The sequence below is a fragment of the Diospyros lotus genome, chromosome 6, assembly GCF_014633365.1.
Source record: "Diospyros lotus cultivar Yz01 chromosome 6, ASM1463336v1, whole genome shotgun sequence".
In the NCBI taxonomy this organism is placed as follows: domain Eukaryota; kingdom Viridiplantae; phylum Streptophyta; class Magnoliopsida; order Ericales; family Ebenaceae; genus Diospyros; species Diospyros lotus.
The window spans coordinates 15,605,623-15,620,425 of NC_068343.1; the positions used below are offsets into that span (position 1 = coordinate 15,605,623).

Sequence of the window (14,803 nt, forward strand, 5' to 3'; positions counted from 1 at the left end):
ATTTCGAACCTAGGTGAAGTTCCTCTGATCTCGGAATTACCTATAGTCCATCCATCTTATAGGTTGGACGGGAAGAATTATCTCCAATGGGCTCAATTAGTGAAGACTCTTCTTAAGGCCATGGGAAGGGTAACCATCTGACTAGAAACCCTCCCATGGAGACAGATTCGACTTACATAGCCTACTCCAAAATCCAAGATGCTTCTGTGATCTTTGAAGTCAAAACAAAGATTACATCTACCAAACAGAGCCAACTCATAGTCACGGATTACTACAACTTGATGAGAGGATTATGGCTGGAACTTGACCAATATTAGCCCATCAAAATGGTATGCCGAGAAGATGCTGCAACACTCAATCAGATAATTGAACGAGACCGGATTGTAGAGTTCCTAGTTGGACTCAATCCTGAATTCAACCAGATAAGGGTGCAAATTCTTGGTAAGGAGAAACTCCCAAATCTGAATAAGGTTTTTGCAATTGTAAGGAGTGAGGAAAATCGAAGATATGCTATGCTAATTGAACATACCATCGAGGGATCAGCCCTAGTGATTAGCAAGCAGGAAGGTCGAGGAAATAAAGCTGGGAAATTAGGGTTTCAGAACCCCGGCAAATCAGGATCAGGCTTCCCGAACCACAGCCCTAGTACTAATCGAGATTCATAGTGGTGTAGTTTTTGCAAAAAGCCCCGTCACACTAGGGAAACATGCTTTAAACTACATGGGAAGGAGACAGTCTCGAGTAGGATCGGAGGCTTCAAGAACATGAAATCCCAAAGTTTTCATGTCAACAAGGAACAAGAAGAGGAAGTTGATAAAGGAGAAACATAAGGTAATTTCACTCAACTGAATACCGAGGAGTTAGGTAAGTTAAAGGCCTTTCTCCGGACATTTCAAGATGGAGGAACTTGCTCCTTAGCCCATCAAGGTAACTTTCCTTCCTATATAGTTTTTTCAGCATCTAAAACTGGTAAGAATAGTAGTTGGGTCCTTGATTTAGGGGCTACCAACCGCATGACCCCTAATATTCATTGTTTTGTGACTTATGACACCTTTGAGCCTACCAAACATATCATGATTGCCAATGGAACCACTATCCCTATCCTAGGTAAAGGCAAAGTATCATTAAACGCTTAGCTTTCCCTAGAACAAGTTCTTCATGTCCCAGCTCTAACTACCAGCTTAATCTCTATACAGAAACTAACCCAAAATCTTGACTGTTTGGTTGTTTTCTCACCTTCAATGTGTAAGTTTCAAGACAAGAAAACGGGGCAGATGATTGGTGTGGCTAAAGTTCGAAATGGGCTCTATATCTTGGATGAGGAGAATGATTGTTCTACAAGGAGACAACAACAACTTGTGGCTTATTCTTCTTCCTCCCAGTCAGCCTCTAACTTATCTTCTATTTGGTTACACCATTTTAGACTAGGTCACTCTCCATTTAGATTGTTAAAACAATTATTTCCAGGTTTGTTTAAGTCTTTAGATCCTAGTAGTCTTAGGTGTGATGAATGCATTGTTGCTAAACATCATTGAGTCTCATTTCCAATTAGTAACATTTTATCTTCAAAACCATTCTATTTGATTCATTCTGATGTTTGGGGACCGTCTAGAATACCCAACTGTTCTGAGGAAAAATGGTTTATTACATTCATTAATGATTGCACACGAATGTATTGGGTATTTCTTTTAAAAGATAAGGCTACTATTAGGTCTGTATTGATTACATTATGCAAAATGATTCAAACCCAATTTGGGACCACTATAAAAAGACTTAGAATAGACAATGCAAAGGATTACTTTAACACTCACTTGTTGAATTACTTCCAACAAGAGGGAATCATACATGAGTTATCTTGTATTGATACACCCCAACAAAATGGGGTGGCAGAAAGAAAAATGCGTCATCTTCTCAATGTCATCCGAACCTTACTTCATCATCATCATGTGCCAAAATATTTTTGGGGAGAAGCAGTGTTAACTGCTACTTATGTCATTAATAGGGATCCATCTAGGGTTCTCAATGGTCAAAGTTCTTTCCAGTGTTTAACTTCATTTTTCCCAGACTTTAATCTTCATAACCAGCTTCCCTTAAGAGTGTGGATGTGTATGTTTTGTTCACATACTCAAAATCCATAGAGACAAGTTGGACCCTAGGGCCCTTAAGTGCACATTCCTTGGATATTCTCCAACACTAAAAGGGTATAAGTACTACCACCCAAACACCCAAAAGTTCTATGTTTCAAAAGATGTCACATTTAGTGAATCTTAGCCCTATTTTGTTCCCATTCTAGCAGATATAAATCCTGTAGATATGGATTGGGAGTTTTTAAATACAAGTCTTGAAACAAGAGCAACCAGTCAAGGTCATTCTTCCCAAGATAGCAACCCTATTATGACACCCCCAACTCTTACCAACTGATCATTCTATGGAACAATCTCACTTGAGGCTCAATTCTCTTATAAGATATAAAGGTTCTCCTTATGTGTACAAGAGAAGGCAACCCATTGAAGAACTGTAGCCAAGAGAATCATCAGCTCCTAATACTAGCCTTGAAATTACACCAAGTAGTACTCAACCATCAACTCTAGTATACCTCAACTTCAACCAGAATCCTTGGACTTGGACCTTTCAATTGCCATTCGAAAAGGTGTTAGAGCTTGCACCAAACATCCATTAGCTTCTTATCTATCATACCACCGTGTATCCACTCAACATCAAAGCTTCCTAACATCATTGGATGCAATTGTTATTCCCAAATCAGTAGAAGAAGCTGTTAAAGATCATAATTGGAAAAAGGCCATGTTAGAAGAAATGGATGCTCTAGAGAAAAACCAAACCTGGGAGTTAGTTCCTAGATCAAGTGAAACAAAACCAGTGGGCTGTAGATGGATTTTTAATGTCAAATGCAAGGTTGATGGAACTCTTGACAGGTATAAGGCCCACCTAGTGGCCAAGGGTTATACTCAATCTTATGGTATTGATTATCTAGAGACTTTTATGACCCCCCAATTCTAATAGCATTGGCAGCTAAATTTGGGTGGAAATTGCAACAATTCGATGTCAAAAATGCCTTCTTACACGGAGATTTAGAGGAATAAGTCTTTATGGAAATCCCTCCAGGTTTTACACATGCAGGAGATGGGAAGAATCAGGTTTGTAAACTCAAGAAAGCTCTATATGGGCTCAAACAGTCCTCTCGTGCATGGTTTGGAAGATTTTCAAAGGCCATGCTTTCTATGGGATACCACCAAAGCCAAGGAGACCACACCCTATTTATCAGACATACAGGGGAAAAGATAACAGTTTTACTTGTCTATGTGGATGATGTTGTGGTGACGGGGAATGACACAATTGAACAAGGTTGTCTCAAACAAAACCTAGCTCATGAATTTGAAATCAAAGATCTTGGCCAATTACGATACTTCTTAGGTATAGAAGTAGCACACTCAAAGGAAGGTATTTTTCTATCACAACAAAAATATGTCTTGGATTTGCTTGATGAAACAGGGCTATTAGGAGGAAAAGGAGCAAGGATACCAGTTGATCCCAATAGAAAATTACAAGCTAATAAGGGTGGTCAAGAAGTGGACAAAGGGACATTTCAATGCTTGGTAGGACGACTAATATATCTATCACATACTAGGCCTGACATATTTTTTGCTGTCAGCTAGTTCATGCATGATCCTAATGAAGAACATATGGCAACAGTAAGGAAGATTCTATGTTATCTTAAAGCTACGTCTAGAAAAGAAATCTTATTCACTCCAGGGACAAACTTAAAGCTTCAAGGCTATACAGATGCGGATTATGGTGGCTCTTTGGTTGACCGAAGATCTACAACTAGGTACTGTGTATTTCTAGGAGGAAATTTAATCTCTTGGACGAGTAAAAAGCAAGGAGTAGTGGCTAGATCTAGTGTTGAGGCAGAATTTAAAGCTATGGCTCTAGGTGTATGCGAACTCTTATGGGTAAAGATTATCCTAGAAGATTTAAAAATTCTGATACAAAGGCCTATTGAACTCTTGGGAGATAATCAATCATCTATAAGCATAGCCTACAATCCGATGCAATATGAAAAAACCAAGTATATTGAGATTGATAGACATTCCTAAAGGAAAAATTAGATAGTGGGCTATTGAAGATTTCATATATTCCTTCCAACCATCAAGTAGCCGATGTTCTTACAAAAGGTTTGCCAAATACCCAGTTTGAAGTCATGATCAACAAGCTGGGTATGATTGATATCTACTCCCCAGCTTGAGGGAGAGTGTTGGAATAGGGATAAGAAGCGCTATGGCCGAGAATCAAGAAAGAGATAAAGATAGAGATCAATTTTTTATTATATTATCTTTTGTATCTATTTTGTATTTTATCTATTTATTGTTCATTTAAATTGATGTAATCTAGTCCTAGATATAAGGTAGGTTATCTAGTCCTAAAAAGTAGGAATGTAATCTAGTTGTAAAACTTAGGAGAATTCTTAGGAACTTTCTTGTATAAATTTTATTATTTACATCAATAAAATCATCAAGGAATACCATTTCCTTTTCCACACCGCAGTAATACCGGGTTGGTACCAAGAGGTGGCCAACAGCTATGACTCAGACAAGCAAATCAAGGGGCTTTTGGAGCAGTTGGTGTTGGATCCTAACAGCAAAAGGGGATATACACTGCAGAATGGGGTGCTCAGGTATAAGGGAAGGATAGTAATTGGAAACTGCCCAAATGTTAAGGAGAAGATCCTCCGGGCCCTACATGGGTCCCCCCATTAGGACATTCGGGAATTCAAAATGCATATCATAAGGTGAGGCAACTTTTCTTTTGGCCCAAGTTGAAGGAAGCAGTGGTTAGGTTTGTAATGGCTTGTGATGCTTGCAGACGATGCAAGCATGAAATCGTGGCCATGCCTGGATTACTACAACCCCTAGACATTCCAGGTCAAGCTTGGAAAAGCGTGTCCATGGATTTTATTGAAGGGCTGCCCATATTAGAAGGTAAAGGCTGTATATTTGTGGTGGTCGATAGGTTTACAAAATTTGCCCACTTCCTAGGCCTATCTCATCCTTACACCACCCAGAAGGTTGCTAGGGTGTTCCTTGATCAAGTCATCAAGTTGCATGGGGTTCCTTAAACTATCATTTTGGATCGGGACAAGTATTCACTAGCCTCATTTGGCAAACACTATTGAAGTCTATGGGGGCAAAACTTAGCTTGTCATTCGCTTGCCACCCCCAAAAGGATGGGCAAACATAGAGGGCTAATCAATGCTTGGAGAATTACTTAAGGTGCCTGAGTTTCTAACAGCCTAAAGGTTGGCATAAGTGGTTGGCTTTAGCCCAGTGGCGGTACAACTCCAGCCACCACAGCTCCATCTGGATGTCATCGTTTGAAGCCTTATTTGGGTACAAGCCCCCTCTACTACCAGTGACCCAGGAGTTCACCAATGTGGCACCAGTAAATTCCCACCTCTAGCAAAGACAGGAGGTTCTCCAGCAGCTTAGACAAGATTTAGCCATGGCCCAGAACAAAATGAAGCAACATACATGCAAGGGTAGGAGTGAAAGAGAATTTGTAGTGGGAGAAGAAGTGTACTAAAGCTCTGACCCTCACAAATTAAGGCAGTGACAACTGAGCAAGTGACTAAGCTAAGCCTGAGGTACTACTGGCCTTTCCCCATCGTAGCAAAATTACAAGCTCCAATTGTCGAAGAATTCTCAAATTCATCCGGTGTTTCATGTGTCCCTACTGAAGAAATATGTGGGAGATCAACCAACAAGTCCTAGCTTGCCCATAGGTAATCGAAGGGTAGAGCCTAAAGCAGAGCCATAAGCTATCCTAGATCAAAGAGTCATCTACCAATAGGGAGCCCCCATAACTCAGGCGTTGGTGAAATGGGCCCATCTTCACATGGGTAACAATACCTAAGAGTATCTCCCAGATCTGCTCAGACAGTTCCCTAGGGCAGCGGGTTTACTTTTTATTTCTTGAGGATAAGAAATTCCTCAAGGGGAGAGTAATTGTCGCGTATTGCCTAATAATTAAATTGTAATTCGGGCAGAATTAGCAAGAAAGGAGTAACCAATGCGCACATGCTTGATGCAAGTGGCGTGCATCAGTTAGGCTGCCTTGCTTTGTTCTTTTAGCAGGAAATTCTCCCATTTGATTGTGGGAAAGATCAATATAAATAAAAACTGATCTCACTCAATGAGAGGCATGAATGAAAATCATTTCCAATTTGGATCTAATTCTCTCTCTCTCTCAATTCTCTCATTCCCCCTCATTTCTTTCTCTCACAATTCTTAAGGAATTCTTGAAAATTCCATTGTCAGATCGTTAAGCTTTGACAATTTATTGGTTTTTCTTTAAACTTTTTATCTTTAATCTTAAATTCTAAAACTTTGATTTTTTTTTTATAATACTTGTGGGGTGGCTCGTGTTATGTATGTGCAAGTAAAAAAAATTAGAAGATTTCAAGTGGTGATGCTTGATGTTTGCAATTTAGTTTGTTCACTTTTAAGTAGATCTTAAATGAAAATGAGGTTTGATGTAATAGCTAGGTTGCTTTTGCTCTATCATAACCTAGAAGTCATAGGTTCAAGTCAAGAAACCACTTATTTGGTGGTTGTGTTTTTTAAGCAAAATATATGAAGGGCATTTTAGGGAATAAAAAACCTGACAGCGCTTCATAATGCCAAATGTAGTGTTTGCTTATATAATAATATATGTTAAGGTTGACTTCTAATCATGTTTATTTCCTGTTTTGTAGAATGTGAGTATTTTTATATATTGTGTAGAGTATATAATTTATTATTTTGATGTGTCTCTGTCATCCCACTTAATGGGGTTAAGGCTTGGTGGCGGTGTTTTCATCTGCCTCTTTCACATGGTATCGTAGGTTTTCTTTCGCATGCCATCCTTGTCCTGAGTTCGTATTCATGTTTCTTGGCCTTTGATGAAGCAAACTTTTTTTGTGTAGGTCCCTGGATATGAGCATGGAAACTTTGTGGGTCCAACCATCCTATGTGATGTTACAACAAGTATGGAGTGCTACAAGGTATGTTGTTTTATTTTACATTTGTTTGTTAATGTTTTCAAATAAATGTAATTGACCATGTTGTGATTTTGAGTGAATGAAGAGTTGAAACAAACACAATGCCATATTTTTCACCACCCTATATGTTTTCTTTTTTGACAGGAAGATATCTTTGGACCAGTTCTCCTTTGTATGCAGGTATTCCTGAGTTGGTGATTGTCCCATCCCTGTTATGAATGACCATCTCTTTATATGGAGATTGGATAACATGTATTCTGTTTTTTGACCACTAAAGGCTGACAGCTTAGAAGATGCCATAGCTATAGTCAACAGAAGCAAGTAATTTCTTAAACTCTTTTATCTTTCATGTTGATATTTAATTAGGACTTGGTTCCATGATGTAAGATTTATATATCTCTATCATATGTTTAGTTTGGGTTCCTATCCCTCCCAGGGCTCTCACATTGGGAAAGAACCTTCGTTAACATTTTACTTCTTTAAGTTGAAAGCAGAGTTTCTGTCTGTGTGCACACGCATGGGCCAAATCATTGTTCATTTGTAAATGTTCTCTCCCTTTAAATTGTTAAATGGACAATTTAGAGTTTTTTGAAATTTTTGAACTCCTCTTATTTCAGGTGTGGAAATGGGGTTGCCTTGTTCACCACATCAGGTATTGCTGCAAGGACTTTCGAGAGTGAAATTGAGGCTGGCCTGGTAAGCCAAACTCTTGTTTTTTTAATTTGACATGTAGATATCGATCAGGAGCTCTGTTCTATCTCAAGTTAAACTAGTTTGAACAGTCTCAGATGAAGTGTGGTTAATTCAGGTGGGGATAAATGTTCCTGTTCCAATTCCGTTGCCATTTTCTTCTTTCAATGGATCTGAGGCATCTTGTGCTGGTGATCTCAATTTCTACACACAACTCTCTCTCTCTCTCTCAATACCTGCCAAAGATGCTTACTTTCTTCCTAAATTACAGGAAAGGCAGGCGTACAACTCTACACACAAATTAAAACTGTGGCACAAAGATGGAGGGATTTACCAAGCAGAAGAGTCTCACAGCCTCTACCTGTAACGTCAGAGACTGAAATTACAAGTCGAGGAGCGTCCCTAGTGCAACCTCCAACCTCTGAGAGTGATTTACCTAGCCAAGAAGTGTCGCCAGCAATGCCTTCAGCACCTGAAGGGGATTTATCAGACCACAATGCATCACTTCCCTTGACTCCAACATCTGAAAGGGATTTACCAAATCCAGATCCTTTACCTTCTATACCTCCAACAATGGACAGAAATTTACGAACCCAGGCAGCCTCACAGACAATTCCTGGCACCTCTGATATAGATTCAACAAACCAGGAAATATCATTACCTGTGCACCCAGCAACCGAAAGGCGGTTACCCGGCACTGGAATGTCATTATCTGTGCCTCAAACATCTGATAGGCTATACATTCCTCAAGCATCTCACTGGGGTGAAAATGTTCCCCTTTGTTCCGAGAGGATTTATATTCCTCCAGCATCTCAGAGGAGTGATGAAATGGTGGCAACGTGTCAGAGAAAAGATGTTGCAACTTCAACTTCTGAGAGGGTGTACTTGCCAACATCTCACATACATGATATTATGGCTTCGGGGTCTCACAGGAATGACAGTGTTGGTCCTTTGTCTCATAGGACTGACCCTAATATGCATCCAACTTCAGAACGGCTATACATATCTACAGTTTCTCATAGGAGTACCGAAAGTGTTGGTTCGTGTCAAAGGACTGATACAATGATGTATAAAAAGTCCGAGAGGGTCTACATGCCAACATCCCACCAAAGTGACAGCTTGGGTGGTCTAATGTCTTTAAGAACTGACACTACATTGCTTCCAGTGTCTCAGAGAATTTACATTAACTCGACATCTTACAGGAATCAAAATGTGATTCCCTCCCAAAGTTGTGAAAGCATGATTTCTTCCCAAAGGACTGATACCATTGCTGCAACATCTGGGAAGGCTTATTCAGCAATGCAGGCAAACGATGCTATGCCATCAACATCTGAAGGGTTATACCTACCTGGTACGCATCAAAGGATCTATACTCCACACCAACTGCTATTGCTCGATGAGTTCCCTGGCCAAGGAGTGTCTCTGAATATGCCAACTTCTCAAAGATTGTAGTATCCAACCCATGTGGGATTTAGATTTTACCATTAGGAACTTGGCAATAGGTTAACAAAAGTTGCAGACAGAATCAACCTTCTTTCAATGTGAATTTTGTTTTCTTCTTACTTGGATCCCTATGTTAGAGTTGGGGTCGCCATTTACATGTTTCAGTGGCACTTCCAAATTCCTCTTCTTTTTCTGATAGTTATAATGTGGAAAGGGGAAAATAGTGCCTAGCTTTAAGCCTTGTGTCGAGTTTGAGCTTGAGCCTATTAGCGAAACTCGACTTAGCTTAGTTCGATTGTAACTTTTCTATAACTTTGTTAGTTTAGAATTATTGTAAAATCGATCTTAATAATTAAATTTTACATTCAAGATTTAATATAAGTATATATAGTAGTTCTCATGTTTTTGAAGAAGATTTTATTAACTAGTGTCATGTACCTTATATGAAAATAAAGCATATTCATTATATTTTTAATATTATTTTTAAAAATTATATTAACTAATTTTTGGACTGACCTTTACAATTAGATTTATGTTGTATGACCTAATCTTAATATTTTACATGTTTAAACGAAATTAATATCTATTTACCAAAAGAAAGGGAGTTTAATTTTTAAAATGTGAAGGATTAAAAGGTAATTTAATCTAATCTTGATTGAGCCTAATAATATTATATTATATTAAGATAATATAAGTCAAAAATGGAAAAGAAATTTAATCTTACAATTTACTATCGGAAATCTTTTTATTATTTCCTTAAGTCACTAAAACCCTGCTAAAAGTTTAGATAACTTCAAAATTATTAGGGTTAACTTGCAATCTATAAGATTTATTAACTATACTCTTTATTATTCAGTTAAAGTATACTTTTTAGACACACATTGCTTGTCTCTTTTATTTTTGAGTCATTTTCGTATGAATCTCAAGAAAATTCTAGAATTCTTAACCAATCAACAATAGATTGTACACTTTGAAAAAATATTCATTACATATTTCTGAAGGTAAATATATGTTTTAATATGAAATAAATAACGTTGTCTAAGACTTAACAAAAAAAAAAAAAAACAAAACAAAAAGTCACATATCTTAAAGGTTATTTATCACTCTTTAGAATCTCATATTTAAGTGAGAACTTCTATATAGTATTTGTTAATCAAGATATAAATAAAAAAAATAAAATATGAAAAATATTTTAGATAAAAGTATTTTTTTATGGTATTTGTTAAATTTATCTAGTGACCCTTGAAAAAGAATTCACGTGACTTCTTATAAGAGTTTTTTCAAAAAATAAATTTATCTCACATTTCCGCCAGAGGAATTAGTTGCCAACCATATTGATCTCAATGAGCAACCTAGGCTAACCTCAGTTGTTATGTTGGAGCAACAGATGGGTACCAACGTATGTCAACCATGTATTCAGTGCAGGAATTGCGTATTTCATACATATTGATCAACCACTTATTGCTGCCTAAATTGGTGGTTTTCATTATCTCGATCCACCGTTGTTCGAACTTCTCAGGCGATTTAGACTGTTTAATAATATTTACCAGCCTGTGATACTGCTCATTATACAGCATGGCGTTGAATTTTTCTGAAAACTTGTTCAAAATATGCCATAGGCAAAACCGGTGCAGAGTGAATGGCAATAGCATTGAGATAGCCTTTGAAATTGCAGCGTCTTGATCAGTGATTATAACAACAAGGGCCGCTTGGTTTGGCATGGCTTCTAAGAACTTCGAAAACAACCAAACAAATGATTCTATAGTCTCATCACTTAACAATTCGCAACCAAAAATAATGGTCTGGCCATGATGGTTTACACCAACAAATGGGGAAAATACCATCGAGTACTTGTTGGTGTTGTAGGTTGTATCAAACACCACGACATCGCCAAAGAAGGCATATGATCTTCTTAACTCAGAATCAGCCCAAAAACAACGAAGCATCCTATTGTCCGAGTCTGTATCGTAATCAAAGAAAAAGTTTGGATTTTTTTCTCTCAAATGTGAAATGCTCGATTAGTGTTTCAGCGTCATGACCCATTTGTTCTTGACGCAACAAGCTAACATGATTCCTGATATCTTTCTCAGTACAACCCATCGATGATGGACCGCCCGACTCTATCTCCATCAATCGCACTTGTTGACATGTTGGTATATTGGCTTCTGAAAATTGTTGCGCAAGTGCCTTCTTTGTTGCCGAGACTTTTCGGTGTGATCTTAACAAATGTACTCTACTAGGAGTAGTTAGACCATGGTTGTGTTCCTCCACAAAGTGGCTAACCACCCAACTATTGCCAGTTTGTTGCTTCACCACCGACAATCTAGCATTGCACCCAAGCCGTGTATGTCCACGATTTCTTTCACCAACCCGTGGCACAGCATTTTTACGAGACATCTGATAGGTCTCGTCTGTTTTTCCCTCTTTAGAGAAAACAAATAACTTCCATATAGTTTCACCCATTTCTTATTCTTTTTGCTATTTGCAATTCGAGTGCTAAAACCCGCTTCTCATGCATATACATTGTAAAAAGTGTAAGCCTCCTCGTGTGATTCAAATACCTGGCCAATATTCGAAATTCGACCAATGGAAACTTGAGGAAGATACACATTATCAGAACATTGTGATTCCATCCCTACAAAAAAAGTTACGCTCTAGTTAAAAATAACACATTAGGACAACACAAGATATATCAATAAATTAACTACAAAGTATGTCTTCAATACTACTAGTAAATGACAATGGTTATTAGACAAAATGAACGAGGTAAAATTTAAGAGATGAAAAAATATAAACAACATACCAAAGGTAATGGTGGAGTAAAATATATTAAGAAAGGAACAAAATGAATGTAAATTGCAAGTGAGATTTTGATGCTTAGAGTTTCATCGGAGGGGTGGGGTTTAAATGGGGAAGGAGAAGGGGTGGTTCAGGGATTTAATTGGGGGGGGGGGTGTTCACGGGGAAGGGGGGCCAAAATAGGGTGGGTAGAAGGTGAGGGGGATTTGCAGCTATCTAGGAGGAGGGGGAGATAGAGAGTGATTTATTAAAAGATTTTATGGGGAAGGGGCGAGGGGAAATAAGGATGGAGCCAATTATTTGTTTGTATGTGCATGTGCCAGAGGGATCTTGGCTGGGTGTTTGGGGGTGGGGGTCCTGGCTGGGTGATTTCGGGGGGGGGGGGGGAGGAAAGACAATTATTTGTGTGCATGACAATTATTTACGCGCATGTGTTGTTTGAGAGAGGGGTTTACATCTTGGCTGGGTGTTTGGGGGGTGGGGGTTCTAGTTGGGTGATTGAGAGAGGAGGAAAGGAAGACAATTATTTGCACGGATGTGTTAGTTTTGATGTGACATGGGGGGTATGTTCAGGGGGTGGGCGTCGGGGGGGGGGGGGGGGTTATGTTCAGGGGGTGTGTTAGGGGGGGTTCAATTGTGGGCGGGCATGCATTTTGGGGAAGTGGGGCTCGCGGCGAGCAACATAAGTTTGCCCGCCACGGGCAACATAGCAAAACTGTGAAAAAATAACACGTCTTATTCAGTGCATTTCAAAAAATTTAACAAATAATTTGATAAAAATTTTAAGATATTTCTCAGTCTTATCTTGATCATTTAATATTTTGATCTAAAAAAAAATTGAATCTTACCTTAATACAACATTTATCTTACTCATTTTAATAAACACTATGTGAGATATTTTCAATGTTATATAATGGCATGGTTGTTTTTTATATCAGACTTTAAAATTCTTTTGTTTTAAACCTTTTAATTATTTTTTCAAATCTTAGATATTTATCTCAAGTATGTGGATATCTAATTTTTGATTCTTTTCAATTATTTGAAACCATTTAAGTAAAATATTCTAGTATTCTCATGATTCATGAATGTCTATGTAGTTCTTATTTTAGACAAAATATTTTTTGAAATAGAAAATTTAAAAAATATTTTCACATACAAATTAAATTACAAATACTAATAATTGAATACAAAACCTCATTTGAAATTATTTTTTAGTGAGCCACATGAAGTAATATTCAAAATTAATCCTTTTTTTTTTTATCTCTTTTTGAATATTAAACATCCCCATTCATCTTAATTCTTCAAATACTTTTCTTGATCTCAAATTACAAATGCCCTTATAATACATCTCAAATACTCAAGTGCACCCTCCTTCATCTCCCTTGATTTATGCATTATTGTTGTTGATAATTTATATTTTGTAATATTTGATTTTTGGATTTCAAATATTTTGAATTTTCAATTTGCTGTCAAATCTTTCAATTAGAGTTTTAAATATTTCAAACACTTATATATGTTTATTTAAGATCTTTACAATCTTAAGGTATCTATTTTAAAACTTTTGATGTTTATATCAAATCTTAAATATTTATCTCACTAAATGTCTATATAGTTTTTTTTTTTATAAAATATATTTTTAAGATAAAATATTTAGAAATTTTTTTATATAAAAACTAAATTACACTCACTAAGTATCACTAGTTGAAGATAAATCTGTATTTGATTTTTTTTTTTACTTACACGTGTGCTATAGCACGAATCATCTATTTATTGAAATAATAAAAGATAATATGTATGGTCCAATAATCTCACAAACCCTAATTTTTTTTCCTATTTATCCTTTTAAATGCAGATGTTGAATGTCCTTATTCAACTTGATTCTTGAATTCTTTGCTTCCTCTTGAACTGAGAGATGTTCTCCTTAATCTCAAATTGACTGATGAACTCTTCATCTCCTCTCTGTATGCATTGTTATTGTTGGTAATTTGTACTTTATGATATTGTTTTATTTTGATTATTTGATTTTAGATGTTTAGGCTTTTTATTTTAATGTCAGATCTTTCGATTAAAATTTAAGATATTTCTAATGCTTGTCTATTAACATGGTTGTTTTTATTTAGATCTTTGAAAAAAGAAAATTGTATTTGTTATAGAACTTTTGGTATTTATTTCATATCTTATGTATATTTTCTCATATTTTTCAATTAACTTAAGGTATGATTGATTTTTCTTTTCAATTTTTTGAAACCATTAAGTAAATTATTATAATATTCTCACAATTCATGAAAGTTTCTGTCTTTTTTATTTTAATTAAAATATTATTTTAAATAAAATATTTAAGAATTATTTATATAAGAATTAAATTACAACCATTAAGTGTCAATCCATGAAAGTGAATATTCTTTTTTTTTTTTTGCTTGCACGTATATAGCACAAGGCAACCTATTTAGTGAAGTAATAAAAAATAGAAAGTATGAATAATAGATTTTTCAAATACTTTCCTTTATCTTGAATTGTCAGACATCATCGTTCATCTCGATTTTTCAAATACTTTGCTTCATTTTGAATTGCCAAACATCGTCGTTCATCTTAAACTACCAACCGCACCCTTCTTTATCTCCTCTTGGTATGTATTGTTCTTGTTGGCAATTTATATTTCATAATTTTGTTTATTTGAATAATAGATTTCAAAAATTTTAACTTGTTTATTTTGATTGGGTTTTTAGATTTTTTGATTGCTTGTCTCTTAGCATGGTTGTTTTTTTATTTAGATCTTTAAAATTTTTAGGTCTTTATTTTAGAAATTTTGATGAAGTT

The 14,803-nt window shown here is 36.4% G+C and overlaps 2 protein-coding genes across 6 annotated transcripts in view; one reads left to right on the forward strand and one right to left on the reverse strand.

The window, feature by feature from the left end:
- LOC127803819 (uncharacterized) overlaps positions 1 to 9,424 on the forward strand; it is a 48,908-nt gene extending 39,484 nt beyond the window's left edge. For all 5 annotated transcript variants that reach the window (XM_052340351.1, XM_052340352.1, XM_052340353.1 and 2 more), the window contains 6 exons: positions 6,980 to 7,057; positions 7,199 to 7,234; positions 7,332 to 7,375; positions 7,672 to 7,750; positions 7,863 to 7,935; positions 8,016 to 9,424. In XM_052340351.1, the coding sequence (XP_052196311.1) occupies positions 6,980 to 7,057; positions 7,199 to 7,234; positions 7,332 to 7,375; positions 7,672 to 7,750; positions 7,863 to 7,935; positions 8,016 to 9,196 (1,491 nt within the window). In that variant the 3' untranslated portion in view covers positions 9,197 to 9,424. The remainder of the gene's footprint in view (positions 1 to 6,979; positions 7,058 to 7,198; positions 7,235 to 7,331; positions 7,376 to 7,671; positions 7,751 to 7,862; positions 7,936 to 8,015) is intronic.
- A 1,133-nt stretch (positions 9,425 to 10,557) lies between these two features.
- LOC127804351 (protein FAR1-RELATED SEQUENCE 5-like) lies at positions 10,558 to 11,650 on the reverse strand. Its single transcript, XM_052341211.1, has 2 exons — positions 11,227 to 11,650; positions 10,558 to 11,147 (listed from the first exon to the last, which is right to left on the reverse strand). The coding sequence occupies exons 1-2, from the start codon at positions 11,648 to 11,650 to the stop codon at positions 10,558 to 10,560; spliced, it is 1,014 nt and encodes a 337-aa protein (XP_052197171.1).
- Between the last annotated feature and the right edge of the window lie 3,153 nt (positions 11,651 to 14,803).

Bases quoted from the DNA above. Each gene is read 5' to 3' on its own strand.
- LOC127804351 (XM_052341211.1), bottom strand. From the start codon at position 11,650: ATGGGTGAAACTATATGGAAGTTATTTGTTTTCTCTAAAGAGGGAAAA. The intron at 11,148-11,226 runs GTCATGACGCTG...ATTACGATACAG, and splicing joins GTTGCGTCAAGAACAAATGG to ACTCGGACAATAGGATGCTT.